The sequence below is a fragment of the Callithrix jacchus genome, chromosome 10, assembly GCF_049354715.1.
Source record: "Callithrix jacchus isolate 240 chromosome 10, calJac240_pri, whole genome shotgun sequence".
NCBI lineage: Eukaryota > Metazoa > Chordata > Mammalia > Primates > Cebidae > Callithrix > Callithrix jacchus.
In genome coordinates, this window is record NC_133511.1 from 69,586,143 (window position 1) to 69,613,987 (window position 27,845).

At 41.9% G+C, this 27,845-nt stretch overlaps 2 protein-coding genes and 1 pseudogene across 4 annotated transcripts in view; 1 reads left to right on the forward strand and 2 right to left on the reverse strand.

Moving 5' to 3' along the window:
• RRM1 (ribonucleotide reductase catalytic subunit M1) overlaps positions 1-1,199 on the forward strand; it is a 43,092-nt gene extending 41,893 nt beyond the window's left edge. For all 3 annotated transcript variants that reach the window (XM_002754849.6, XM_078340351.1, XM_054241969.2), the window contains one exon: positions 507-1,199. In XM_002754849.6, coding sequence (XP_002754895.1) covers positions 507-695 — 189 coding nt within the window. In that variant the 3' untranslated portion in view covers positions 696-1,199. The remainder of the gene's footprint in view (positions 1-506) is intronic.
• Positions 1,200-9,567: 8,368 nt separating this feature from the next.
• Positions 9,568-15,490, reverse strand: LOC100400077 (olfactory receptor 52K1-like; annotated as a pseudogene).
• Positions 15,491-23,597: 8,107 nt separating this feature from the next.
• Positions 23,598-24,602, reverse strand: LOC100386687 (olfactory receptor 52K1-like). Its single transcript, XM_002754852.3, has one exon. The coding sequence runs from the start codon at positions 24,600-24,602 to the stop codon at positions 23,598-23,600; it is 1,005 nt and encodes a 334-aa protein (XP_002754898.3).
• Positions 24,603-27,845: the final 3,243 nt, after the last annotated feature.

The following is a 27,845-nucleotide window of genomic DNA, read 5'->3' on the forward strand; positions in this document are numbered from 1 at the left end:
GGCCAGGCTTGTCTCAAACTCCTAGCCTCAAGCAATCCACCTGCCTTGGCCTCCCAAAGTGCTCAGATTACAGGTGTGAGCCAGTGCACCTGGCTAGGAATGTATTTTATTTTTAACATTATTATTTTATTTTATATTTTTTTTAGACAGAGTCTCACTCTGTTGCCCAGACTGGAGTGCAGTGGTACAATCTTGGCTCACTGCAACCTCTGCCTCCTGGGTTCAAGAGATTCTCTTGCTTCAGCCACCTGAATAGCTGGGATTTACAGGTGTGCGCTATCACATTCGGGTGGTTTTTGTATTTTTAGTAGAGATGGGGTTTCACCATGTTGGCCAGGCTGATCTTGAACCCTGACCTCAAATGATCCACCTGCCTCGGCTTCCCAAAGTGCTGGGATTACAGGCATGAGCCACTGTGGCCAGCCAGGAATGTATTTTAAATATTGGTGTGGAATGTCTAGTATTCTTGAAGTTTCTCCCAATAATTGTATTTATTTTCCCTGTAGGGTTTGAAGACTGGGATGTATTATTTAAGGACAAGACCAGCAGCTAATCCAATCCAGTTCACTCTAAATAAGGAAAAACTTAAAGATAAGGAAAAGGTATCAAAAGAGGAAGAAGAGAAGGAGAGGAACACAGCAGCTATGATGTGCTCTTTGGAGAACAGAGATGAATGTCTGATGTGTGGATCCTGAGGAAAGCTTGGAAGAGACCAGCATGTCTTCAATAGCCAAACTACTTTTTGAGCATAGATAGGTGTAGTGGGTTTGCTTGAGGTGGTAAGGCTTTGCTGGACCCTGTTGCAGGCAAAAGGAATAATTGATTTAAAGTACTGTCTATATAGGATAATTGAAATGATTTTTTTTAACTCATATATTGGAATTTTCATGAAAATGATGCTTTTGGAAAAAAAAACAATATATTGGGAATAAAACTAGAAGTTTTAGGAATGCAGAATAAGTCATCTTGCATACAGGGAGTGATTAAGGTTTCATCACCCCTTTAGCACTGCTTTTCTGATGACTTCAGTTTTGTTAAGGAGATTTAGTTTTACAGCTTGGACTAGTGGGTCTCTAGAAGCAAAACTGAGTGACAGCTCATAAAAAGTGCTGATATGACCTTTATCTGGATGGTCAGATAGGACCTTTATCTGGGTTTGATCCTATTATTCTGAAATAAAGATAAACCTTTCTAAGTGATTGTATGAGATTAATTTTGTCATTTACTTTCATATAAAAGTCAAATTTGAAAAAAACATTTTCTGTTCTTTGAGAAATCAGGGAGGACTTTTTTTTTGTTTTTGAGATGGATTTTTGCCCTTGTTATCCAGGCTGGAGTGCAATGGCGTGATCTCAGCTCATTGTAGCCTCCGCCTCCTGGGTTCAAGTGATTCTCCTGCCTCAGCCTCCCAAGTATCCGCGATTATAGTCATGTGCTACCACTCCCAGCTAATTTTGTATTTTTAGTAGAGACAGGGTTTTTCCATGTTGGTCAGGCTGGTCTCAAACTCCCTGCCTCAGGTGATCTGCCTGCCTCAGCCTCCCAAAGTGCTGGGATTACAGGTGTGAGCCACTGTGCCCGGCCCTTCAGGATGAAATTATATGCCTTTTTCATCTTTTTTTCTGTAGTAAAATATACATAACACATAATTTACAGTTTTACCCATTTTTAAACATATAATTCAGTGGCTTAAGCACATTCTCAGTGTTACACTACCATCACCACTATTTGTTTCCAGAACTTCATCATCCCAAACATAAACTCTATAAGTAAGAATATTAACTCCTCATTCCCCCAACCCTAAGTCCCTGGTAACCTCTATTCTACTTTACATCTCTATGAATATGCCTATTCTAGGTACCTTATAAATGGAATGCATGTCTGGCTTATTTTATTTAGCATAATGTTTTCAAAGTTTATCCATGTTATCGCATGTATCCAGATTTCATTCTGTATGAATACCACACTTTTTTTTTTTGAGACAGAATCTTGCTCTGTCACCCAGGCTATGTGATCTTGGCTTGGCTCACTACAATGTCTACCTCTTGGGTTCAAGTAATAGGTGATTATTGTGCCTCAGCTTCCTGAGTAGCTGGGATTATAGGTGTGCACCACCATGCTTGGCTAATTTTTGTATTTTCGTAGAGATGGGGTTTTACCATGTTGGCCAGGCTGGTCTCAAACTCCTGGCCTCAAGGGATTCACTCAAATGCGCTAATACACTCAGGTAATTTTTGTATTTTTAGTAGAGATGGGATTTCACTGTATTGGCCAGGCTGGTCTTGAACTCCTGACCTTGAGTGATCCACCTGCCTCGGCCTTCCAAAGTGCTGGGATTACATGCATGAACCTCCACACCTGGCTTATCACACTTTGTTAATCCACTATCTTTTGATGGATATTTGAGTTGTTTCCTTCTTTTAAGGAATTGTGACTAACGCTCTTGTGAATATTGATTTAAAGTATCTATTGAGTTCCTGCTTTCAGTTCTTTGGGGGAGTATGTATACAGGAGTGAAGTTGCTGGAAATTATGGTAATTCTATCTTTAACTTTTTGAGGAACTAGCAAACTTTTTTTTTTTTTTTTTTTAATTGCATTTTAGGTTTTGGGGTACATGTGCAGAGCATGCAATACAGTTGCATAGGTACACACAGGGCAGTGTGTTCTGTTTGCTTTCTCCCCTTCACCCACATTTGGTATTTCTCCCCTGGCAATCCCTCCCCACCTCCCCCTCCCACTGGCCCTCCCCTTTTCCCCCTGTAGACCCCAGTGTTTAGTACTCCCCTCTCTGTGTCCATGTGTTCTCATTTTTCATCACCCGCCTATGAGTGAGAATATGCGGTGTTTCATTTTCTGTTCTTGTGTCAGTTTACTAGCAAACTTTTTGACAGCAGCTGCATTATTTTACATTTCCACCAGCAATACAGTAGGGTACCATTTTCTCCACATCTTTACACAACACTTATTTTTCATATTGTTGTTTTGGTTTTGATTTTTGAGACAAGGTCTTGCTCTGTTGCACAGACTGCCATGCAGTGGTACCATCATAACTCACTGCAGCCTTGATCTACTGGGCTCAAGTGATTCTCCTATCAGCTTCTCAGTGTTGGGGTTACAGGTGTGAGCCACCATGCCCAGCTTGTATTTTTTTAAATAGCCATCTTAATGACTTGACAATTTCATTATAATGTGTCTTGGTTTGGGTCTCTGAGTTTATCCTATTTGGGACTTACTGGGCTTATTAGATTTGTAGATTCACATTTATTTAAATTTGGGATGTTTTTGGCTATTATTTCTTTAGATAATTTTTCTTCCCCTTTCTACTTGGGACTTCCATAGTGCATCTATGGGTTGACTTGATGGTGTTCCATAAGTCTGTTAGGTGTTGTTTACTTTTCTTTATTTTTTCTTTCTAGTCCCAGACTTGATAATTTCAGTGTCCTATCTTCTCATTTTCTGATTCTTCTTCCTGCTCAAATCTGCTGTTCTCTAGTGAATTTTTCATTTCACTTATTCTTTTCAACTCGAGAATTTTTATTCTTTATAATTTTTGTCTCTGTTGATATTCTGGCTTTTCTGATTTCTTTTACTTATTTGTTCATCTTTTCCTTTAGCTTTTTGAATATATTTAATACAATTGATTTAATGTCTTTGTTGAGTAAGTCCAGTGTCTTGGCTTTCTCAGGGATGGTGTCTGTCATTTTTTCTTGTTACTTTGAATGGGCCATGTTTTCTTTCTCTTTTTTGTATGTCTTGTGACTTTTGTTGTTGAAAATTGGACATTTGACTATTATAATGAGGTAACTTCAGTAATCAGATTTTCCTACTCCAGAGCATACTGTTTTTTGTTTCATTGCTATGTTGAAGACTGTAGTATTTCATTTGAGACATTTCCAAACTTTTTTTTTTTTTTTTGAGACAGTGTCTTGCTGTGTCACCCAGGCCAGAGTGCAGTGGTGTGATATCAGCTCACCACATCCACTGCTTCTGGGTTCGGGCAATTCTTAAGCCTTAGCCCCCTGAGTAGCTGAGATTACAGGTGTGTGCCACCATACCTGGCTACTAATTTTTGTGTTTTTAGTGGAAATGGGGTTTCACTATGTTGGCCAGGCTGGTGTCGAACTCCTGGCCTCCAGTGATCTGCCTACCTCAGCCCCCCACAGTGCTGGCATTACAAGTGTGAGCCACCGTGCCCAACCCAAACTTTTTGCAGAGACTATTCTTTGTCATGTATGAACGCCAGTCTTTGTGCCTTTTAGTGCATGTTCAGTTAATGTTTTGACAGAGATATATGATACCTTCAAACTTTTGTCAAACTAATAAGATTGGCTGGTTGCTTTTAATTGCACTGCACAAAATGGACAAAGAAAAGGATGACTTCAGGGATTTGAATTCTGAAGTGCTACTTATATGACTGAACATTTCTGTGTCTGCTTTGAAAGAAACTTTTGCCTTATGTACCTGCAGAGTGGAGATTTCTGAAACCAAACCCTGAATCTCATTTTGCAAGTGCCTGAATTACAGCCTTGCAGGTGTCTCTGCTGTTAAAGTAAGGTTATTGACTGGGAATGAATCAGGTTCTGAAAATTGGAATGGTGACATGGGAAAATCCTGATGAAGCTGGTAATACTGAATACCTAAATTCTGATGAGTCTTCATTGCCAGTAGAAGCAGAGATAACTGATTTACCTAAACTGATTATACCTAATCTGACATTAACTGCTTTCCCTGAGGAAATTAATGTCCTCCCCTGAGATAATTGACTTGCAGGACACTGCTGATTGTCCTCAGGACCCACTCGTGACCACCCCTCTTTGCTTCTAAACCTATAACTAGACCCAAGTCCCAGTAGGCCACAAAGGTGAGGTAAAAGTGAGATCCATGAGGTGTGCTACACTCGAGAACTACATGATTCTTCTCATTTGAGAATATGTGTGGAAATGGATATTGAGGATCTGTGATAATGGTGGGAGTGGTGGATCAGGCTCAGTTTATTGATATGGGCCCACAAAGCAGAGATTTTGGATTTAATATTGCAGCGTGGGGAATCAAAAGTGCCTTCTCTAACTGGTTGGTTGGTAGGTTGGTTGAAACATGGACCAAAATTTGCCCTCAGTAAATGAAGCTGAAATGCCACTCCTGCCTTGGTATACTATAGAGGAAGTAGTTCAAAGGGTTAGGGAGATTGAAATGTTAGAGTAGATTTATCATTTAAAAGGCCAGCTTTCCTACCCTGAGGGAAGTCTAGAGGAAACTTCGCCATAACTGAGAAGTAAATTTGTGAGGGGAGCCTCAGCATCCTTAAAGACCTCTGTGATTGCTCTTTCCTGTAGGTCTGAAATTACAGTGTGAATTGCTACCACTCAATTGGGAAACCTAAATTCAGTGGGAGTAATTGAATCCCATGGTGGCAGGTAGAGACACTTATTTGCCAAAGGCAAGGTGGGAATGGTTATTATAATGGACAGCAGAGTTAAAGCAGCAATCAGAAGAATCATCTGATGGGGGCAGACGCTGTGGCTCACACCTAAAATCCCAGCACTTTGGAAGGCTGAGGCAGGCAGAGCACTTGAGGCCAGGAGTTTGAGATCAGCCTGGCCAACATGGTGAAAGCCCATCTTTACTAAAAATACAAAAATTAACCTTGTGTGGTGGCATGCATCTGTAGTACCAGCTACTTAGGGGACTGAGGCAGGAGAACCCAGGAGGCAGAGGCTCCAGTGAGCTGAGATTGTGCTACTGCACCCCAGCCTAGGCAATAGAGCGACTCTGTCTCAAAAATAAAAAAGTCTGACTCACAGAGATGTAGTTTGGCTAGGTGATCACGGAGTTCCTTGAAGTGAAATACATGGGAAATTTATTTTGCTTATTGATCTACATAAGCAGAAGGGTTTTAGATCATGTGAACAAGTCTAATTTGAATAATAAAACCAGAATTATGGCCCCTCAATAAATTCCCAGATTTGAACTGGTTTATAGACCCAGAGCCCCTTGAATGAAGGGGAGACCAGGTGCCCTTGAGGAAGGATCGCAAACAGTGCCAAAGATATATACTGTTAAATCTTTCTCCCAGTCTTTCCCAGAAGGATCTGTGGCCTTTTACTAGAGTAACTACATTGGGAAAAAGAAAGAAACCTTTCAAGGATTAGCAGACACAGACCTAAACTAACACTAGTTCCAGGAAACTAAAAATGTCACTGTGATCTTCCATTTGGAGTAGGAGTTTATAGAAGTCAGGTGAATCAATGGAGCTTTAGCTCCAGTCTGTCTCACAGTGGGTCCAGGGATCCATGAAACCATCCTGTGGTTATTTTACTATGCAGTTTGGGAAAGCATGATTGGAATAGATACACTCAGCAACTGGCACAGAAAGCCAACCACATTGGTTCTCTGACTTGAGTGAGGGCTATTATAGTGAGAAAGTTCAAGTGGAAGCCACTAGAACTGCCTCTACCTAGGAAAATGATAAACCAAAATCAGTATTGCATTCCTGGAAGGATGGCAGAAATTAGTGCCACCATCAAGATCTTAAAGTACGTAGAAGTAATTTCCACCCCATCCCCATTAAACTCACTTGTTTGGCCCTTGCAGAAAACATGGATTTTGGAGAATGACAATGGATTATCATAAGCTTAACTGGGTGGTGACTCCAACCAGAGGCAGTTCCATTGCTTGAACAAGTTAACATGTATCCTGGTACCTGGTACCAGGTACTGATCTGGCAAATGCTTTTTTCTCCATACCCCTTAGTAAAGACCACAAGAAACAATTTATTTTCATCTGGAAAGGCCAGCAATACACCTACTCTGTCCTGCCTCACTGGTAATCTCTCCAATCCTACATTATAATTTAGTTTACAGGATTTTGATCAGCTTTCTGTTCACAAGATATCACTCTGGTCCAATACATTGGTGACATTATATTGATTGGACCTGTGAGCAAGAAGTAGTGACTACTCTAGACTCGTTGGTAGGATACTTGCATGTCAGAAGGTGGAAATCTAAAATTCAGGGTCACCTTCTACATCAGTACAATTTGTTTTTTTCTTTTTCTTTCTTTCTTTTTTTCTTTTTTGAGATGGAAACTTGCTCTGTTGCCAGGGTGGAGTGCAGTGGTACAATCTCAGCTCACTGCAACCCCTGCCTCCCGGGTTCAAGCTATTTACCTGCCTCAGCCTCCCGAGTAGCTGGGACTACAGGTGTGTGCTAGCATGCCCAGCTAATTTTTTTGTATTTTAGTAGAGATGAGGTTTCACCATGTTGGCCAGGATGATCTTGATCTCCTGACCTCATGATTCGTCTGCCTCAGCCTCCCAAAGAGCTGGGATTACGGGTGTGAGCCACTTCATTCGGCCCCTAAGTGCAATTTCTAGGCATCTAGTTTGAGGCATGTCGAGATACCCTTTCTAAAGTGAAGGATAAATTGTTGCATCTGACCCCTCCTACAAGCAAGAAAGAGACATGATACTTAGTATACCACTTTGAGTCTTGGAGGTAAAAAATCATGGTAACCATTCCCAGCTTGGTTATGGCAATTGAGTGCCTTCACATGCCACTCTGAAAACTAATTACCCCCATTGAATTTAGGATTCATTTGGAGGAGCACATTGGGGTATGCTACTCCATCCTCTTTACCATAAGCTGCTAGTTGTGGGGCCCAGAACAGGAGAAGGCACTGCCACAGGTCCAGGCTGCCAGGGAAGTTTCTCTGCTACTTGAGCCATCTGATCCATCAGATCCAATGGTGCTTGAATTGGCAGTGGCAGATAGAGATGCTCACTGGAGCCTTTGGCAGACCCCTGTAAATTAATCACAGGATAGGCCCTTAGGATTTTGGACCAAAGCCCTGCCATCATCCCCTGTGGATAACTACTCTCCTTTTGAGAAACAGCTTTTGGCTTGCCTTGGTAGAGACTGAACACTTAACCATGGGCCACCAAATTGACATGTAACTTGAGCTGGCTGTTATCTGACTCACCTTGCCATAAAATTGAGCATTCATAGCAGCAATCCATCATCAAATGGAAGTGATATATACAAAATCAGGCTCCAGCAAACCCCGAAGGCACAAGTGAGTTACATGAAGAAGTAACCCAAAAGCCCGAGGTCTCCACTCCTTCTACACTGCCTTTTCTTCCCCAGCCTGCACCTATGGCCTCATGGGGAGTTCCCTATGATCAACTGACAGAGGAAGAGAAAACTCAGGCTTGTTTAGCAGTACAGGCACTGTAGCCCCTTTCTGGGATATCCCTGAACACTCTTTCCTTCTGTAGATGATAAGGAGCTTTGAAAGTCTTTTTTTTTTTTTAAATTTTGAGACAGAGTCTCGCTCTATTGCCCAGGCTGGGTATTAATCCTCTGTCAAATAAATAATTAACAAATATTTTCTTTGCCAATGGCTTGATCTTGGCTCACTCTTGGAGTGCAATGGCTCGATCTTGGTTCACTGCAGCCTCTGCCTCCTGGGTTCAAGCGATTCTCTCCTGCCTTAGCCGTCCGAGTAGCTAGGACTACAGGCATATGCCACCACACCAGGTTAATTTTTGTATTTTTGGTACAGACAGGCTTTCACCATGTTGGCCTCCAGTGATCTGCCTGCCTCGGTCTCCCAAAGTGCTGGGATTACAGGTGTGAGTCACCACGCTCAGCCAGAGCTGTGGAAGTCTTTAAAGCAGGGGTAGCTTTTAGGTAGGCCATATTGGCTGTCATGGGAAGAATGGCCTAACTATGGGTTTGATTCCAACTTGGATCTGGATCCCAGATCAGGACTTAGTCTGGTTTTTGGGTCAGACGTGGGCTCCAGGGCAGGATTCTATCTGTGTGCCTGAGGTCAGCATGGAGGCCTCAGAGTCTGACCTGTGTGATAAGTTTGGGTTTCCCAGGTAAAGTCTACTCTGGTCTTTGGGTCAGACAGGGACCCAGAAGAAGATCTGGTCTGGGTGTGTGTCAGACTGGGGTCCTTGGGCAGGACCTGACCTGTTTGTGTGGGCTAGACTGCACACTGTGGGGTAAACCTGACCTGTGTGCCTGTACAGCTTTGGGATCTCAGGAAAGAACCTCACTTGTGTTTGGGCCTGACTGGACTCTAGAACCCAGCCTGGTACCTGGATTAGACTGGAAGCCTCATGGCTGACCTGTGTATTAGGTCAGAATAAACTTAATGTCAGGCTTAAGCTATGTTTGGGAGAGACTGGGCCCCAGGGAAGGGCCTGCCTGTTTACTTGTTTCAGAGTGGTGTTCAGGGCAGGTTGTGGTCTGCATGACTTGTGCTGTAAGACTCCCTTAGTTAAGTTTCATACATCCAGATATTAGTTGGGACTTTTTCAGGAGTTGGGAGAAAGAGGACGAGAAAATAAACTAAGAAGAATAAATAGGTAAACACATTTTTATTACTGGGGGTAAAAACAGAAAGAACATTCTAAGAATTTAACGAGCAACAGTTGACTAATAGGGGGCCTGCTGTTGAGCCCATAATCTGCTGAGGAAATTCCAGCCTGTTCCTGAGTAGTGCCTGCTTATCTCTTCTCAGAGGTCATAGCCCCAACTTCCCAAGTTAGTAAAGTCCTCTCACCCTGGCAATTTCCTCTCCACTCTCATGTTCTGCAGCCTCTTGGCCTCTCCTCTGCATTTTGGACTTTTTCCTTTCCACAGAGCATCTTTTCTACATATTGCCGGATCTCCCTAGTTCTCACCCCATAAATGACAGGATTCTAGGCTCCTGGAAGCAGCAAGTATGTGGCACTGAGTAGCTTCCGAACATCTTGGGACCCAGTCTTGGCTACTTGGGAGATAATGGAAGTGGAAAGACCAAAGAGGTAGATGGAGAGGATGACCAGTAAGTGGGAGTCACATGTGTGTAAGGCTTTGGGTTGGGCTCCCCAAGAAGAGACCCAGAGGCATCATAGATGATGCAGGTATAGGAGGTCCCCAGCAGGGCCAAATCAAAGGTTACAGTGACCAACTGCATAGCCAGCCCCAGCCAGATGTTGAAGGTCAGGTCTCCACAAGCTGTGCTCAGCAGTGCAGTGTACTCACAAGTGAAGTGTTGAATCACTGCTGTCCGGCAGAATTGAGCTTTTGCAGTTAGCAGAAGCAATGGGACTGCAACTCCCAGGCTCCATGTCAGGGCAAGAATGGCCAGCAGGCCCAGCAGCTGGCATGTCATCAGGTCAGAATAGTGGAGTGGGTGGCAGATGGACATGTAGGGGTCCACGGCCATGGCCAGAAGGAGGTTGTAGTCCAGGAGGATGGTAAAGTAGATAAAGAACGTCTGGGCCAGGCAGCCATGCAGTGATATGGGGTTAGCATAAGGCACAAAGCCCTCCTGCATTTTAGGCATCAGCTGCGGTAGCACAAATGCTGATAGCTAGGAGCAGAGCAAGGAGCATATACATGGGCTGATGCAGATTTTGCTGGGCAACCACTGTGTGGATGACCAGGGCATTCGCAGAGATGATGGTCACATAGAGAAAGACAAGAGGCAGGACCAGGAGGGGCTACCACTCTTGAAGTCCAGGGAAACCCAACAGGAAGAAGTTGATGTAGGAGATGTTGAAGGTTTTTGGGGTCTGACCTGCAGACCCTGACTCAGTGACAGATGAACAAATTCACTTAAACACAAATCTCCAGTGAAAGAGTAGGCTAGGGGTGTCCATGGCCACTCACAGACATTCCTGAGAGAAGTAGCAGCCACAACCCCGACCAGCTGGTATTCTAGGCATTTATTCAGTGTAGATTTAATAGGAGAGGTTCTGAGTTAACACACTTATGGATAATGATTAAAGGCCAGGTTTCAAACAAACACCATTTGTGGGTCATAAATCTGGTTGCCCTCCCCCTGAGAGAGCCATCCAGCTCGTGAAAGATTAAAAGTTAGTTTAGAATCACATGAATAAACAAGTTATTCAGATAGTCTCCCTCACATTTCCTAGTTATTTGCTTTTCTTTTCTTTTTATTTTTGTTATTTGCTTTTCTTGATCAACTAAAGGTAAAGGGGATTAGGCTTCTATCAGCCAAAATTCTTATATATGTATATTGAAATATATATATGTATATTGAAATACACTTTCAATTGCACTTTAGGTTCTGGGGTACATGGGCAGAATATGCAGGATTATTGTGTAGGTGCCTACAAGGCAATGTGGTTTGCTGCCTCCATCCACCTGTCACCTATATATGGCATTTCTCCCCACATTATCCCTCCTCAACCTCCCTACTCCCCGCTGTCCCTCCTCTATTCCCCCACAACAGACGCCAGTGTGTGATGCTCCCCTCCTGTGTCCATGTGTTCTCATTGTTCAACACCCACCTATGAGTGAGAACATGTGGTGCTTGATTTTCTGTTCTTGTGTCAGTTTGCTGAGAATAATGGTTTCCAGATTCATCCATGTCCCTACAAAGGACACAACCTCATCATTTTTATGGCTGCATAGTATTTTGTGGTGTATATGTGCCACATTTTCCTGTCCAGTCTATTGTTGATGGGCATTTGTGTTGGTTCCAGGTCTTTGCTGTTGTAAATAGTGCCACAATGAACATATGTGTGTGCATGTGTCTTTATAACAGAATGATTTATAATCCTTTGGATATATACCAAGTAATGGGATTGCTGGGTCAAATGGAATTTATTGATGTATAGGAATGGTTGTGATTTCTGCACATTGATTTTGTATTTTGAGACTTTGCTGAAGTTGCTTAATAGTTTAAGGAGATTTTGGGCTGAGATTATAGGGTCTTCTAAATATACAATCATGTTGCCCACAAATAGAGACGATTTGACTTCCTCCTTTCCTAAATGAATGGCTGTTGTTTCTTTTTCTTGCCTAACTGCTCTGGCTAGAACTTCCAATACTGTATTGAATAGGAGTGGTGAGAGAGGGCATCCTTGTCTAGTACCAGATTTCAAAGGGAATGCTTCCAGTTTTTGCCCATTCAGAATGATATTGGCTGTGGGTTTGTCATAGCTTTTAGTATTTTGAGATAAGTTCAGTCGATACCTATTTTATTGAGAGTTTTTAGCATAAAGGGCTGTTGAATTTTGTTGAAGGCCTTCTCTGCATCCATTGAAATAATTATATGGTTTTTGTCTTTGGTTCTGTTTATGTGGTGGATTACATTTATAGACTTGCATATGTTGAACCAGTCTTGCATCCCCCGGATGAAGCCTACTTGATAATGATGGATAAGCTTTTTGATGTGCTATTGCAATCGGTTTGCCAGTATTTTATTGAAGATTTTTGAATCTGTTTTCAGTATGGATATTGGCCTGAAGTTTTCTTTTTTTGTTGAGTCTCTTCCAGGTTTTGGTATCAGGATGATGTTGGTCTGATAAAGTGATTTGGGAAGGATTCCCTCTTTTTGTATTGTTTGGAATAGTTTCAGAAGGGGTGGTACCAGCTCCTCTTTGTATGTCTGATAGAATTCAGCTGTGAACCCATCTGGACCTGGGCTTTTTTTTTGGTTGGTAGGCTATTAATTGCTGCCTCAACTTTAGCCCTTGTTATTGGTCTATTCAGGGTTTCGACTTCTTCCTGGTTTAGGCTTGTGAGGGTGCAAGTGTCCAGGAATTTATCCATTTCTTCCAGGTTTACTGGTTTATGTGCATTGAGTGGTTTGTAGTAATCTCTGATGGTAGTTTGTATTTCTGTGGAATTGGTGGTGATATCCCCTTTACCATTTTTATTGCATCTATTTGATTCTTCTCTCTTTTCTTTTTTATTAATCTGGCTAGTGGTCTATTTTGTTGATCTTTTCAAAAAACCAGCTCTTGAATATATTGATTTTTTGAGGGGTTTTATGTTTCTCTATCTTCTTTAGTTCTGCTCTGATCTTAGTTATTTCTTGTCTTCTGCTAGGTTTTGAGTTTTTTTGATTTTGCTCCTCTAGCTCTTTCAATTTTGACAATAGGGTGTCGATTTTAGATCTTTCCTTGCTTCTCATGTGGGTATTTATTGCTATAAATTTTCCTCTAGACACTGCTTTAAATGTGTCCCAGAGATTCTGGTATGTTGTGTCTTCATTCTCATTGGTTTTAAAGAATGTCTTTATTTCTGCCTTCATTTCATTGTTTATCCAGTAAACATTCAAGAGCCAGTTGTTCTGTGTCTGTCAACTTGTGTGGTTCTAAATTTCTTAATCCTGAGTTCTAATTTGATTGCACTGTGGTCTGAGAGACTGTATGTTATGACTTCCATTTTTTTGCATTTGCTGATGAGTGATTTATTTCCTCTTATGTGGTCAATTTTAGAGTAGACGTGATGTGGTGACTCATTCTTTTCCTCCATTTCTCTTTCTAATCTTTCTGTTTCTGTCTTGAGAGGTTTTAACAAAGTGCTTTTCTGTAGCTAATTGAAATCTATCATCCCAATTGAAGAAATTAAAGGCAAATAAGGCTTGTGTTAGTTGTGTTGCAGGATCCTTACTCATACTTCCCCATTTCTGTTTTCTGAGCATGTTTTTAAGGGTGGAGCGGGCACGTTCTACTATGGCTTGTCCTTGAGGGTTATATGGGATGCCTGTGGAATGTTGAATGTACCACCTGTGACAAATTGTTGAAATTGTGAGCTGGCACAAGCTGGACCATTATCAGTTTTAATTTTTGTAGGTTGCCCCACAAACACAAAAGTTAAGAGAAGATGTTTAATAACATATTGAGTAGACGCTCCAAGAAGGGCATGTGCACTAATTAGATGAGTGTTGGTATTAATGGATACATGTACAAATCTTAATTTTCTAAATTCAGGGATCTGTGTAATATCTGTTTGCCATAACTGATTAGGTTCTAGTCCTATGGGGTTAACTCCTGTTGAAGGAGGGGATGTGCCTCTGACCTTGGAATCTGGGCATTGAAGGATAATTTGTTTAATCGGTCTCTGGATAAGCTGAAATTGTTTAATTAAATTTCTCCAATGTTGGTGGAAAAATTGATGCAATTGGGTGGCTTGGTCAAGCAGGGATGTCATCACTTGTAGGTCTGCTTGTTCTTCGCCATAAGCCAATGGGCCAGGCAGTGAGCTGTGGGCTTGAATGTGTATAGTAATAAAAAATGTGATGTGTAAGTCGATCTAGTAATTGCTGAAGTTGAATAAAAAGAGCATACGGGGCTCTAGTTTATATTGCCTAGTAATTTCTGAGAATGATTTAAGGTGTGTAAGTTGCTAGTATTTAATTTAACCTTTTGAGGTCTTACTGACCAGGAAGTCAGTATGCTTACAAGATATTTCCAAGGAGAGGACATTTGTACTTTTTCAGGTGCTATGATTAAACCTCTTCACTGTGTATTCTTTTGGACAGAGGTATATAACCTTAGAAGTACAGGCTCCATTGGGGTTGCCTAGTAAAATATCATCCATAAAATGAATAATTCATGCAATTGGGAAATTCTTTTCTACTGGGGAGCAAAGCCATATGGCTGGCTTTTAATTGCTCCTTAACTAATTCATGGGTTCTCTGTAATTTCTCTTCTTTTAGAGGCTGCTGTTTTACTTAAATAAGATTTTGAGAGAGCCATGTCAGGGGTGTTGTCAACAGTGGCCATTATCAGAAAAAAATTCTTATAAATTCTTAAATTTTACTAAAATTTTAGCAGAGAATTGTAATTTGGGACATTGCTTGTATGGAAGGAACATAGGAAATTTTGCCATGGGCTGCCTATGGAGCCAGAGAACAGTGGTGAGGTCCTGGGCAGTGGCTATGTTGCACTTGCCTGGGTGCTGCCTTTTGTTTGTGCCATGTTTTGTTTGTGCTGCTCCCTCCTCCCACCACTGGGTGCCTGGGGTGTCATAAGCTTCCCTGCTTCCCTGAGCCTCCCTGCTGCCAAACATTTTCTTTTACCCACCACCACTTGGCTGCATGGTTTCAGCCTCTAAAGCCTTTTTTCTTATCTTTGCATAAGCATACACCTGATTGCCTTGTTGATCTTGCATTACCAAGTGGGCCAAGAGCTCCCCTTCTAATGCCGCTTGCCCGAGACAGTGTTCCATAGCTGGAGCATGTCTCTTGTCCTTTTGCCTAGTGGAGGGATGGCCTCAGGCATAACCTCCATTTGTTTTTTCAACAAAACATCTTTGTTGTTTTGACCCAGTGATGATGTTACTGGGACTCATTGCCCTTGTGCATGATGCTGTTTAAGATTTCTCCCCACTTGTTCCCAGAGCTTTCTGTCTAGCGTACTTTCTGCCAAGAACCATGGGCTTTGGGAAAAAATAGTTTGCATTAGATCCCTTAATTGAGCCTGTGAAACTGAGGCTCTGCTAGCTTAAAGGAGCTGTTTCAATACTTTTATATACTGTTTCTGTTGAGCTGATAACTGTTGTCCCATGATGAAACCCTAGCCTGAACAATCCCCCCCAAACTTGGTAATCCCAAGCAGGTACCAATGACTTACTGTGCAGTCCTTTTCATCTTTGTTTTCAGGGGTTCCATCATGATCTTCAATCTGTTACAGCTCTCCTCACATGTGGCACCAGCTGTCAGTTGCAGCCTCCTCATATGGGGCACCAGCTATTGGGGTCTGACCTGCAGACCCTGACCCAGTGATGGATGAACAAATTCACTCAAACACAAATCTCCAGTGAAAGAGTGGGCTAGGGGTGTCCATGGCCACTCACAGACACTCCTGAGAGAGGTAGCAGCCACCACCCCAACCAGCTGGTATTCTAGGAATTTATTCAATATAGATTTAATAACAGAGGCACTGAGTCAACACACTTATGAATAATGATTAAAGACCAGGTTTTGAGGCCTAAACCAAACACCATTTGTGGTTGATAAATCTGGTTGCCCTCACCCTGAGAGAGCCATCTGGCTCATGAAAGATTAAAGGTTGGTTTTAGGATCACATGAGTAAAAAAGTTATTCAGATAAACTCCCCCACATTCCCTGCTTATTTTATTTTATTTTATTTTTTATGAACTAAAGCTAAAGGGGATTAGGCTGTCTTCAGTTGAAACTTCTACTGAAACTATGCAAATGTCTCAGTTTTCCAAGAAGGTTTGTGACTATGTTATATAATTTTACAATCTATCGTACCATCCTGAGTGAACCCCCACAGAAGGTGCTTGTATTTGCATCCCCACCCACTAGCATTGGCCCTGGGCTGGCACCAGGAGTGCAGATCAGAAACTGTTAGAACAAAATGGTCAATTTAAAAAAGCCAGTTTCTGTTGTAGGCCCTGAGGAGTTTGTGATGAAAGCCCACTTCTTCATGTATGTATTCCTTTGGGGCATAGATAAGTACTAAGCCAGGGGCTGTGGGAGCCACACAGTTGAACAAGACAATCCTTGTCCTGAGGGAGCTCTTGGCCTTATGTGAGTGAAATGTAAACTTACAAGATATTTGTTTATTTGTGATGTTCCAGATATTTCCTGAATAAAAGATTAGGAGGAGAAGTAATTATAGTATACATGGGGGAGAGAGAGTGATAGACAGAGACAAAACAGGAAAGGTTAAAGATAAAGTATTTGAAGAATCTTTGATCCAAGGAGCTGGGAAAGCCCAAGTGGGGCTTAACAGGGAGAGAAGAACCACCTGGGAATGATGGAATCACTGGTGTGCTTGGGACACACTGTGGCAAGGACAGAGGGAAGTTGCTGAGGAAGAATTCTGGTCTTCCTGGGTCACAAGAAAGACTGCAGGGACTGCTCCCTTCCTAAGTCCCTGTAGATTGGCTGTGGTGCCTCATGTCTGACCTCATCCTCAGTGTCATGGGTGATGAGTTTGCTTTCCTTTCAGAATGTAATTCCAGGACAGGGATAATAGCATGCTTCTGGTGGGCTCACTGGAGCTCGAAGCACAGAGTCACCATAAAGGCACAGGAAAGGCTTAAGCATTGCTTGTTGAGTAGGTGCATGGAAAACAGGAAGAAGACAGTAGGAGGCTAAACATTTAACTGGGCTGTTACAGCAGTAATTTCAAAGCTTTGGCCAGGACTCTTCCTTCTACATTCCTCATACTCCACAAACAAGGCAGCATTCAACTGGCTTCAAGCACTTCAAGTATTTTTTTTTTTTTAGAGATAGGGACTTGCTGTTTTGCCCAGGCTGTTTTTGAACTCCTGGGCTCAAACAACCCTCCTGCTTCAGCCTCCCAGGTCTGAGTCACTGTGCCTGGTCACTTCAAGCATTCTTAATCTCAGCAGCAATATGAAGAGTTAGCATTTATTGAGTACTTGCTACATGCCAGACATGGCTCCAAGTGTTTTCCATGTGGTATCTCTTTAATACTCACAGAAACCCTAAGAGACAACTTTAGTATCTGTGGGAGATTAGTTCTAGGACCTGCTGTGGATACCAAAATCTGCAGATGCTCAAGTCCCTTATATAAAAGGGTGCTGGGAAAACTGGATATTGATATGCAGAAGAATGAAATTAGATGCCCTACCTCTCATCCTATACAAAAATCAAGTCAAGATGGATTAAAGACCTAAATGTAGGGCCCCAAACTATAACACTACTAGAGAAAATATAGATAGCAGAAATGATTTAGACATTGGTCTTGGAAAAGACTTTATGAATAAGACCTCAAAAGCACAGTCAACAAAAGCAAAAATAAGCAAATGGGATGATATCAAATTAAAAAGCTTCTGCACAGCAAAGGAAATAATCAACAGAGTGAAAAGACAACCTACAGAATGGGATAAAATATTTAGTAAATATTTATCTGACAGAGGATTAATATCCGGAATATACAAGGAACTTGAATATCTCAACATCAAAACCCCCAAACAATTGATTAAAATTGAGCAAATGATCTGAACAGAAATTTTTCAAAAAAGACATAAAAGGGCAATAAATATATGAAAAAATGCTCAGCATCCCTAATCATTAGGGAAATACAAATCAAAACCACAGTGAGGTAGGGTCTCACTGCAGTTAACAAATGCTGGAGGTGATGCAAAGAAATGGGAACTTGTATACACTGTTGTCGGGACTACAAACTATTAATAATACTGCAAACTATTAATAAGCCACCATGGAGAACAGTATGGAAATTCCTAAAAAAATTACAAATATAGCTGGGTGCAGTGGTTTACACCTGCAATCCCAGGCACTTTGGGAGGCTGAGGCGGGAGGATCACTTGAATCAGGGAGTTTGAGACCAGCCTGGGCAACATAGCAAGACTACTCCTCTACAAAACATAAAAAAAATTATCTGGACCTGGCGGTGTGCACCAGGCACTTTTGGAGGCTGAGGTGGAAGATTGCTTGCACCCTGAAGGTTGAGGGTATAGTGAGCTATGATCATGCCACTGCTCTCCATCTTGGGTGACAGAGTGAGAGCCCGTCTCTAACAATAAGCAAAAAACAAACCCAAAAAACCTACAAATAGAACTACTGTATGGATCAAGTAATCCACTACTGAGTGCTTATCTAAAGGAAAGGAAATCAATATATAGAAGAGACATTTATTTTATCATGTTTATTGCACCACTATTCACAATAGCCAAAACATGGAATCAACCTAGTTTCTTTTTTTTTTTCAATTTTTTATTGTATTTTAGGTTTTGAAGTACATGTGCAGAACATGCAATACAGTTGCATAGGTACACACATGGCAGTGTGTTTTGCTTCCTTTCTCCCCTTCACCCACATTTGGCATTTCTCCCCAGGCTATCCCTCCCCAGCTCCCCCTCCCGCTGGCCCTCCCTTTTCCCCCCAATAGACCCCAGTGTTTAGTACTCCCCTCCCTGTGTCCATGTGTTCTCATTTTTCATCACCCGCCTATGAGTGAGAATATGCGGTATTTCATTTTCTGTTCTTGTGTCAGTTTGCTGAGAATGATGTTCTCCAGATTCATCCATGTCCCTACAAACGACACAAACTCATCATTTCTGATTGCTGCATAATATTCCATGGTGTATATGTGCCACATTTTCCCAATCCAGTCTATTATCAATGGAATCAACCTAGTTTCTAACAACAGATGAATGGATAAAGAAAATGGCACATATACACAATGGAATACTATTCAGCCATAAAAAGGAATGCAGTCGTGTCATTCACAGCAATATGAGTGGTAGTGGAGGACATTATGTTAAGTGAAATAAATGAAGAACAGAAAGTTAAATACTTCATGTTCTCACTCGTATGCACAAGCTGAGAAAAAGCTGGTCTTGTAGAAGTAAAAAGTAGCACAGAGGACTTGGGACTGGGGAAGGTAGGGGGAAATGAAGGATAGGGAGAGATTTATTAAAGGATACAGTATGACAGCTAGGTAGAAGGATTAAGTTCTAGCGTCCTATATATACACTGTAGGATGACTACAGTTAACAATAATATATAGTTTCAAGTACCTAGGATAGTAAATGTTCTCAGGACAAAGAAATGATGTGTTTGAGATGATGGATATTCTAATTACTATGACCTAATCATATACATTGTATGTGTCAAAGCATCGCCATGTACCCCATAAATATGTACAATTATCTGTGTCACTAAAACAAGTTTAAAAATTACATAGAGCTTACATGTAATCTATGCACATTCTCCTGTATACTTTATACTATCTCTAGATTACTTGTGAAACCTAATACAATGTAAATGCTATGTAAATAGTTGTTATAGTGTATTTTAAATTTAATATTATTTTTATTCTTGTATTGTGCTTAATTTTTAAGCCCAGGTGGGACGCATCTCTCCTCTCAGCTAGGGACCCACTCCCTACAGGCACAGAGATCCCAGATGGGCCCCCAGGTTTGTCAGAAACACACATTCACTTGTCCAAACCCAAAGGATGGACTCAAAGACATGAAGAACAGCAGAAGTGAGACTTTTAATGATTGTCTTGCAAGATTGGGTGTCTCGTAGGCAAGCAGGCCCGGGACAGTTACAGCAGGTAATTTATCTTGTAGCACACAAGTCCCTCCCCCAGTTCCTCATTGGTCAAGTACTATGGGGTTACAATCTTCCCGGAGGTTGCCTAAGCTTCATTATCCCCTTTATAAGGTTATACCCCTGTCCCCTTCCCCACTTAAGTTTTGATTTCCCAATAACAAAACTTTCTTCCTTCTTTCTTCCTTTTTTTTTTCTATTCTATTCTTTCTTTTTTTTTTTTGAGATGGAGTTTCACTCTGTCACCCAGGTTGAAAAGCTGGAGTGCAGTGGCACAATCTTGGCTCACTGCAACCTCTACTTCCTGGGTTCAAGTGATTCTTCTGCCTCAGCCTCCTGTGTAGCTGGGACTACAGGCATGTGCCACTATGCCTGGCTAATTTTTGTATTATTAGTAGAGATGAGGTTTCACGATATTGGCCAGGCTGGTGTCAAACTCATGACCTCTCATGATCTGTCCACCTTGGCCTCCCAAAGTGCTGGGATTACAGGTGTGAGCCACTGCACCCGGCCACTTTCTTCCCGTTTATGGGTTGACCCCTCCTCTACATTCTGTTAACTTATCACCTTCTAGGTCTATGAGCTATGTGGTTTGTTACATCCACAGGCTGGCTGCCAGTACTTAGATTTACCATGCCTTGAAAATGGACCATTTATAGCTGGGCATGGTGATGCATGCCTGTAATCCCAGCTACTTTGGAGGCTGAAACAAGAGAATCTCTTAAACCTGGGAGGCAGAGGTTGCAGCGAGCCAAGATTATGCCATTGCACTTCAAACTGGGTGACAGAGCGAGACTTCCCAACAAACAATCAACCAACCAACCAAACAAACAACTACAACAAAAAAGAAAATGGACCATTTAAAATGTTTTCTCACAGTCTCAGACTGGTTCTCTTTTTAAGAGGATGTTAGGGCAATTTAACTGATACTATACAGGTGAAAATGGAAAAGAGTGAGATAAAATCTCAGGTGATATTTTTGGTTTAATGCTTTTGGTTTTGTGAAACATTCTCCTAGCCTTTAGAGCAGTGAAGCAAAGCTCAAGAGGGCTTGCTGTGCCTAGAACTTTTTTCCATAGGCCTGCTTTTGTCCATTGTTTGTTATGTCTACCAAGCAGTTCAGCCTTTAGTCATAGCTGGGTGTTAAACCCAGGCCTACTGGGCTGTAACACTCACACTATTACCTCCATATTAAACAGTCACCTTACTGTCACCTAAAATTATCATTTTTCCAATTTTATGTCCCCTTCTCTTCTCATCATTGTCATCTAACAGCCTAGAGATTCTTTACCCATTTTCATAGAGGCTCTTGGCTCAGTTCATCTTTCCTCCTCAACTCCTGACTTTCTCCTGAACCACAGCACAGTTAATCCATGTCAATGAGATATTCAACATTATTTAGTGGTTATTTGCCTCCTTCAACCCAGGAGTCATAGTCTTCATCTAGTCTAGAGCACAAAAACCATGGTTATCCTCTAGCTAATCATCGAGAAATGTATTACCTCTGAAATCATATTTTAGTGTTTTTCTTTCCAACTGTCTTATTCCTTCGCCAGCTACCCCTGCTTTTTTTTTAGATGGAGTTTCGCTCTTGTTACCCAGGCTGGAGTGCAATGGCGCGATCTCGGCTCACCGCAACCTCCACCTCCTGGGTTCAGGCAATTCTCCTGCCTCAGCCTCCTGAGTAGCTGGGATTGCAGGCACGCACCACCGTGCCCAGCTAATTTTTTGTATTTTTAGTAAAGATGGGGTTTCACCATGTTGACCAGGATGGTCTCGATCTCTTGACCTCGTGATCCACCCACCTCGGCCTCCCTACCCCTGCTTTTATATACCATGATGACCTCTAGGCCTTTAATCTTTCTTTAAGTGTTCAGATCTCTCCTGACTTCTCTGCCCTTCTCACACTTGGATGTCAGGCAGTGCAGTTACTCTCTCTCCAGCACTCATTTCTGTGCTGTTTCTTCTGACAATTGGATGAAAGCTATGCCTGGACTGCTAAGAGTCTCTGGAGAAACAGCACAACTGTAAAATTCTGAGCCTCTCTTCACTCTTCGTTTCTCAATCAGAAGGAGAGGGTCCCTCCTCTCAAAATTGAGCTTTCCTGCTTTGATTTTGTTCCCTTATGGTACCTCATTTAATGGACCACCCCTTGGCTTTCCTCTCAACTGGCTGCTCATCTCCCTGTTAAGCAGGTCACATTATTACCTCCATTCTGTTGATGAGAAACTAAGGTTCAGAAGAACTACAAGGCTGATTACAAGGTTGCCCCATGGTCTCACATCTGTAAGTGGCTGAGCCAAGAATTAAACTCAGGTCTCTCCCTCTCTAAGCCCCACATTCTTTCTACTCTGCAAAGCAGAGTTTACCCTAATCCTCTTCTCTACCTTTCTCTCTATTCCTCCCTGTAAACTTCTCTCCATCCTGATCCACTCCAAATCATGATGATTTCAGTCCCCACCATTCCACTATATTGAAATTGGTTAACTAATGCCTATGCATCCTCTAAACTTTAAATCCCATACAGGCAAAGATCATATCATGCTCATCATTGTATCTCTAGGGCCTGAAGAAAGGAACTGCTCTCCCTAAAGAAGTCATAAGTAACCTGCAGAATTCTGAGTCAAAGGACCCTTTAGTTCTCCTCCTTGACCCATCAGAGGATTTAGTATTGCTGACCACTCAAGCCTTCTTTACCCTTCTTCTTCCCCTCCCCTGGCTTTGGTGATGCCACTCTCCTTGTTTTCTTTCTACTTCTCTGACCCCCACATACAAATTCAGCCTTTTGATTTATCTTATGTAGGTTCATCTCTTTTCATCCCTGATGTCACTAGTATGGTTCAGGCCGCCATAGTCTCCCATCTGGATTAGTCTAACAGCCTCCTGATGTGTCTCTTGGCCTCTAGGCCTGTCTACCTTGAATCACACTCTATTATGTGCAGTGATGTATACTGATGTACAGTGTGATCATTCCAAAACACAAATATAATATTGCCACTTCCCTTCTTTGGACTCTTAAATAGTTACAAACTGCCTGGAGTAAAAATTCAAACTCATTATCATGATAGATAAGGCCTTTCCTCATGTGGCCTCTGGTTATCCATCCAGCCTCATTTCCTTCAATATGCCCTACTTTCCTCTGTTTTAGGAAAACATGGGCCTACCAGTGAGCTTCCACGTCGGCCATGTTTATTCGTACTTCTATGCCTTTGTCTTTGGCTGCTCCTTTTGCCTATAATGTGTATTCTTTTCCCCATGTTTTTCCTCCCCAGTAAATTTGAGTTGGATTATCCTTCAAATTCAACTCGAATTCATTTTCTCTCTTTGTTTTTCGTGATTATCCCTCCTCTATGTTCCCACAGAATTTTGTACACAAAGCTATTTTTGAACACATCTCTTTACAGCTTACTAAATTGGGACTCCCTTTAGGAAAGGGATTGAGATTTTATTTCTTTCTTTGCAATCATAGGGTTAGTATGATGTATGTATAATAAAAGTTTAATGAATAAATGAATGAATGAACAAATGAAACTCATGCAGAAGGAAGGGGATACAACGTAGAAGCCAGAGACAGAAGCTTGCTTTCAGCTGATTACTGTGTACTCTGAATGAGTGGCTATTTTTCAGAAAGTAAAAATAAGACTCTTTAAAATAAGGACAAATGCAGTTAGCCAAGCCAAAATATAGCAGGGATGACTCATTCACCTAATTATCCTCCTCTCGCTGGATACTGAGAATGATTTTAGGACCCACAAGTACTAGAGAATCAGCCAGGAAGCTCCTTATGTGAGGGCAGAGACAGGGGCTTCTTGGAGGGGACCTGTAGTAGTGTCCTTTGGAACAGAGTTGCCAGGTGGTACCTGATTTCCTTAGTTCTTGTCCCATAGATGACGGGGTTGGCCAGACATGGGAGCAGCAGGTAGAAGGTGCTGAGCAGGTTGTGCACATCCTGGGAGGCAGTGCGGGCTGTATGATAGACAATGGATGAGGACATGGTGGATGAGTAGACAGTGAAGATGACCAACAGGTGGGATCCACATGTGTTCAGGACCTTGGAGCGTGCTCTACCTGATGAAATCCTGAAGGCAGCATGGATAATATGGGAGTAGGAGGTGCCTAGTAGGAGCATGTCTAGGACTCTGTTGAAGATGTGGACAGTGAGCCCCACAGTCTTGTTTAGGGAGATGTCTCCACAGGAGAGCTTCATGAGAGCCATGTGCTCACAGACAAAGTGCTGGATCACATCTGAGCAGCAGAAGTGAACCCTGGAGGTCAGAAACACCACTGGAGCTATAATGCAAGTGCTCCTGGTAGCTGCTGCTCCCATCAGGCCAGCCAGCAACCGGCCTGTCACTATCTCTGGGTAGCGGAGCAGGTAGCAGATGGGAACATAGCGGTCCAGAGCCATGACCAGGAGGATGTTGCAGTCAAAGACAATGAGGAAGTAGAGGCAGAACATCTGGATTAGGCAGTGAGCCAGGGAGATGTGGTTGAAGTGTGTGGAGAAGCTAAAGAGCATGGCGGGCACCATGGTGGAGGCGGCACAGATGTTGACAGCCAGGAGCAGGGCAATGAGCAGGTACATGGGCTGGTGCAGGCTCCGCTGGGTCAGCACTGTGTGGATGACCAGGGCATTGGTAAAGATAATCATGAGGTAGAGGCTGAGGAAGGGCAGCATCAGGAGGGCACGGGACTCCCTCAGTCCTGGGAAGCCCACTAGGAGGAAGCTGGTGTAGGACACACTGGAACTTCCATTGCTCCACCTTGACATCTTCCCTGGTGAGTGGGGTGGTTCAGGAGAAAGAAGGAATAGGAGGTCTGGTTTCTGTGTCCAGCCCTGCCAGCCTCAGCCTCACCAAGCTGGACTGGGTGCTTTGACCTCCATGGGCCTCTGGTGTTCCTAGAGAAAGAAAAAAAAGTTATGTTTCAACATTTAGTGATATGCTTCAAGAAATAACTTTTCATAGCTCTAACTTGCTTTTCTTTTTTTTTCTATATGAAGTCTTCACTTGTTTTTTCACTAACAAACTCTTATTGAGGACCTATTTTTTTTTTAAGACGGAGTTTCACTGTTGTTACCCAGACTGGAGTGCAATGGCACGATCTTGGCTCACCGCAACCTCTGCCTTCTGGGTTCAAGCAATTCTCCTGTGAAGACCTATTTTGTGCTAGGCTGTATTCCGGGGCTTAGGATACACAATGAGTAATTGACTGTCCATGTCTTGAATGAGCTCACATTAGGCTGAACAAGACTGAAGTGACAAGTAAGAAATAAAGTGCAGTGATTAACAGGATGTTAAAATAGGACCCTTTCTGCTTCAGATTCACCTGATGTGCCCAAAGCCCAAGAACAAAATGCAAGGCAAGTACTCCTTTCTTCACCCACCTTGAGGTGCGGGAGTAGCCTTCCTATATGGGATTGAAGAGCAGGTGGCTGAAGATTGTTGTTGCAGTCTTTAGTCCAGTGTGTACCTGGAGAGTATAAAAGGTTTGGGGTTGGAGAGTCTGAGAGAGAAAGCCTTTGAAGAGAACTGGCATTTTCCTTTCCCGCATCCCACAGTGGGAGGGGGGTAGCAGAAAAGGGAGATTTCTCCCCAGCCTCACCAGGAAGCCCTGGATGCTTTGGCCTTTGTGAATTACATTTCTGTAGAGAAAAGGAAGAGGTTTTTGTTATCAGTTGGTGAGATGTTTCATGAAATAACATATTCATCATTCTATAGCCTCTTTTGTCCATTTTGCTTTCTCATTTATTTATTTAATTATTATTATTTTTTATTTATTTTGTTTACTTTTTTCTTTTTTCTATTTTTTCTGCTTTCTCATTTTTATTCAGTTACTATTTCTTTATTTTTTTTCTTCACATCTTTCTGAGCATCTACTTTGTGCTAGACCATATGCTGGATGCATGGATACAGCAATAAGTAACATTTTTGTTCCCTGAGCGAGTCTGCATTTTACTGAGTAGGCAAGCAATGACACACAATGGTCAAAATACAGCATGTAACAGTGTACTCAACAAACACATCCCAAAATGCTATCTGCTTTTTACATCTGTCAAGCCCAGGTTCAGCTGAGGCCATGTCTACTTTTGATCTATCTCCATTCCTGACTTGATGAGGTGAAAAGCCCTCAGTCACAAACAAAGAAAGGATAGGGAAAAGATTAAGAGACAGTTCTGACAAGCTCCCATTTCCCATCCTGGGCATCCAGTTTGAAGGAGGCACAGGTGGTGTGGGTGGTGCTGGTGCAATTTCTAATTTCAGAGTCTGGGGCTTTTATAGTTAGTTGTGTGTAGGTATTTGAATGGTTAATATCAGGTGGTCTTTGAAATTAAAAGTGATCCAAGGACTTTTAAAGTATTTTTAAAAGAATTAACAAAGTCATAATGAAACTTCTTGAGATTTTGTCCAAGGAGCAACACAGATCAGACCTGAATGGAGAATATGCAGAAAAAGTAAGCTGTTCTGATGCTCCCTTTGGAGTTTTGCTCTCCCAATGAAATGATGTAAGAAAGCTATAGGGCCAGGCACAATGACTCTTGTCTGTAATTCTAGCACTTTGGGAATCTGAGGTGGAAGGATTGTTTGATATCCAGGAGATTGAAACTAACCTGGGCAATATAATGGGACACTGTCTCTACAGAAAATGATAAAGAAAATTAGCTGGGTGTCATGGTGCACACCTATAGTCCCAGCTTCTTGGGAGGCTGAGGTGGGAGGACCGCTTGAGCCCAGAAGACTGTGGCTGCAGTGAGCCATGATCAAGATATTCAGGAGCATGGTGGATGAAGATCTGACTGTGTCTGCTGTAGGTTGGGAGAGGAATGAGAGAAAGATTTATTGAGGAAAACCAAGCCCGGTAAATGCTTTACTGAGTTCAGGTATGTTAGGTTCTTCCAGTTTTAGCAAGTGCATAAAAATGGAACTGATATGTAGATATCTAGAGATATTTGACAGGGACTAACTTCAAGTTGAACAACCTGTAATTGATGTTAGCCTTTTTCACTTTCCTTTTTTCAATCTTCAGATATTTCCAAAGATTTCTTGTGAATGTACTGCAGAGAAATCCCAAACCCATGTTCAAATTCGTTCAGTAAGCATAAGTACTTTGTCTAAGCAAGAGATCTGAATTTTACTGGCATTGTCAGGTGCTCTCTTAGAATCTCTTACCACGATTGGGAATGGGCTTTAGTTCTTTCAGACACCCTTGTTATGCCTTTTGTGGTTTTAAGCTATTTTCTCATGATATGGGGATAGAAACAAAGTGGAAGATGAACAATTTCTTTCTTCTTTTTTTTTGGCATGGGTGGCTTACCTTAATAACAATACATATACCATGTTATCACGATGGAATGTAAATTCAGTTTAGACAAGAGCATTTCACAAGTGTAATAGCATTCTGTACTATATAAAAGTTTGGGTATACTGTCTGGCCAGACCAGCTTGCTCATAAGTCATTAATCAAATCCATTATAGGTCATTTGTTCAGTTTAATGTTTACAATTCTTATGGAAAAAATAAGCAATGCACACATTTAAAAAGTGTTCATTTACCTTTGCTATGAGTGCTTAAAATACATATTTCTATTTCAAGATGACATTTACAATTTATTCCAATATAACAGCAGCAAAAATATAGTTTGCAGTTACACAAAAACTAGGGTCCATAAGTTATTCTCATGTTTACAACTGAGATTCTTTAATAAATACTGCTATTATGCAGCTCTACTGTAAGCTTTCTACATTTGGTTGAAACACATGCTCATACACATATTGTTAGTTGTGGGAAATTTTACAAGTCATATTCCATGAACTTTTTTTATTTTTATTTTTTTTATTTTTTATTGCATTTTAGGTTTTGGGGTACATGTGCAGAGCATGCAATACAGTTGCATAAGTACACACATGGCAGTGTGTTTTGTTTGCTTTCTCCCCTTCACCCACATTTGGCATTTCTCCCCAGGCTATCCCTCCCCACCTCCCCCTCCCACTGGCCCTCCCCATTTCCCCCCAATA

Coding starts and splice junctions, on each gene's coding strand:
- LOC100386687 (XM_002754852.3), bottom strand. CDS start 24,602: ATGTCAAGGTGGAGCAATGGAAGTTCCAGTGTGTCCTACACCAGCTTC.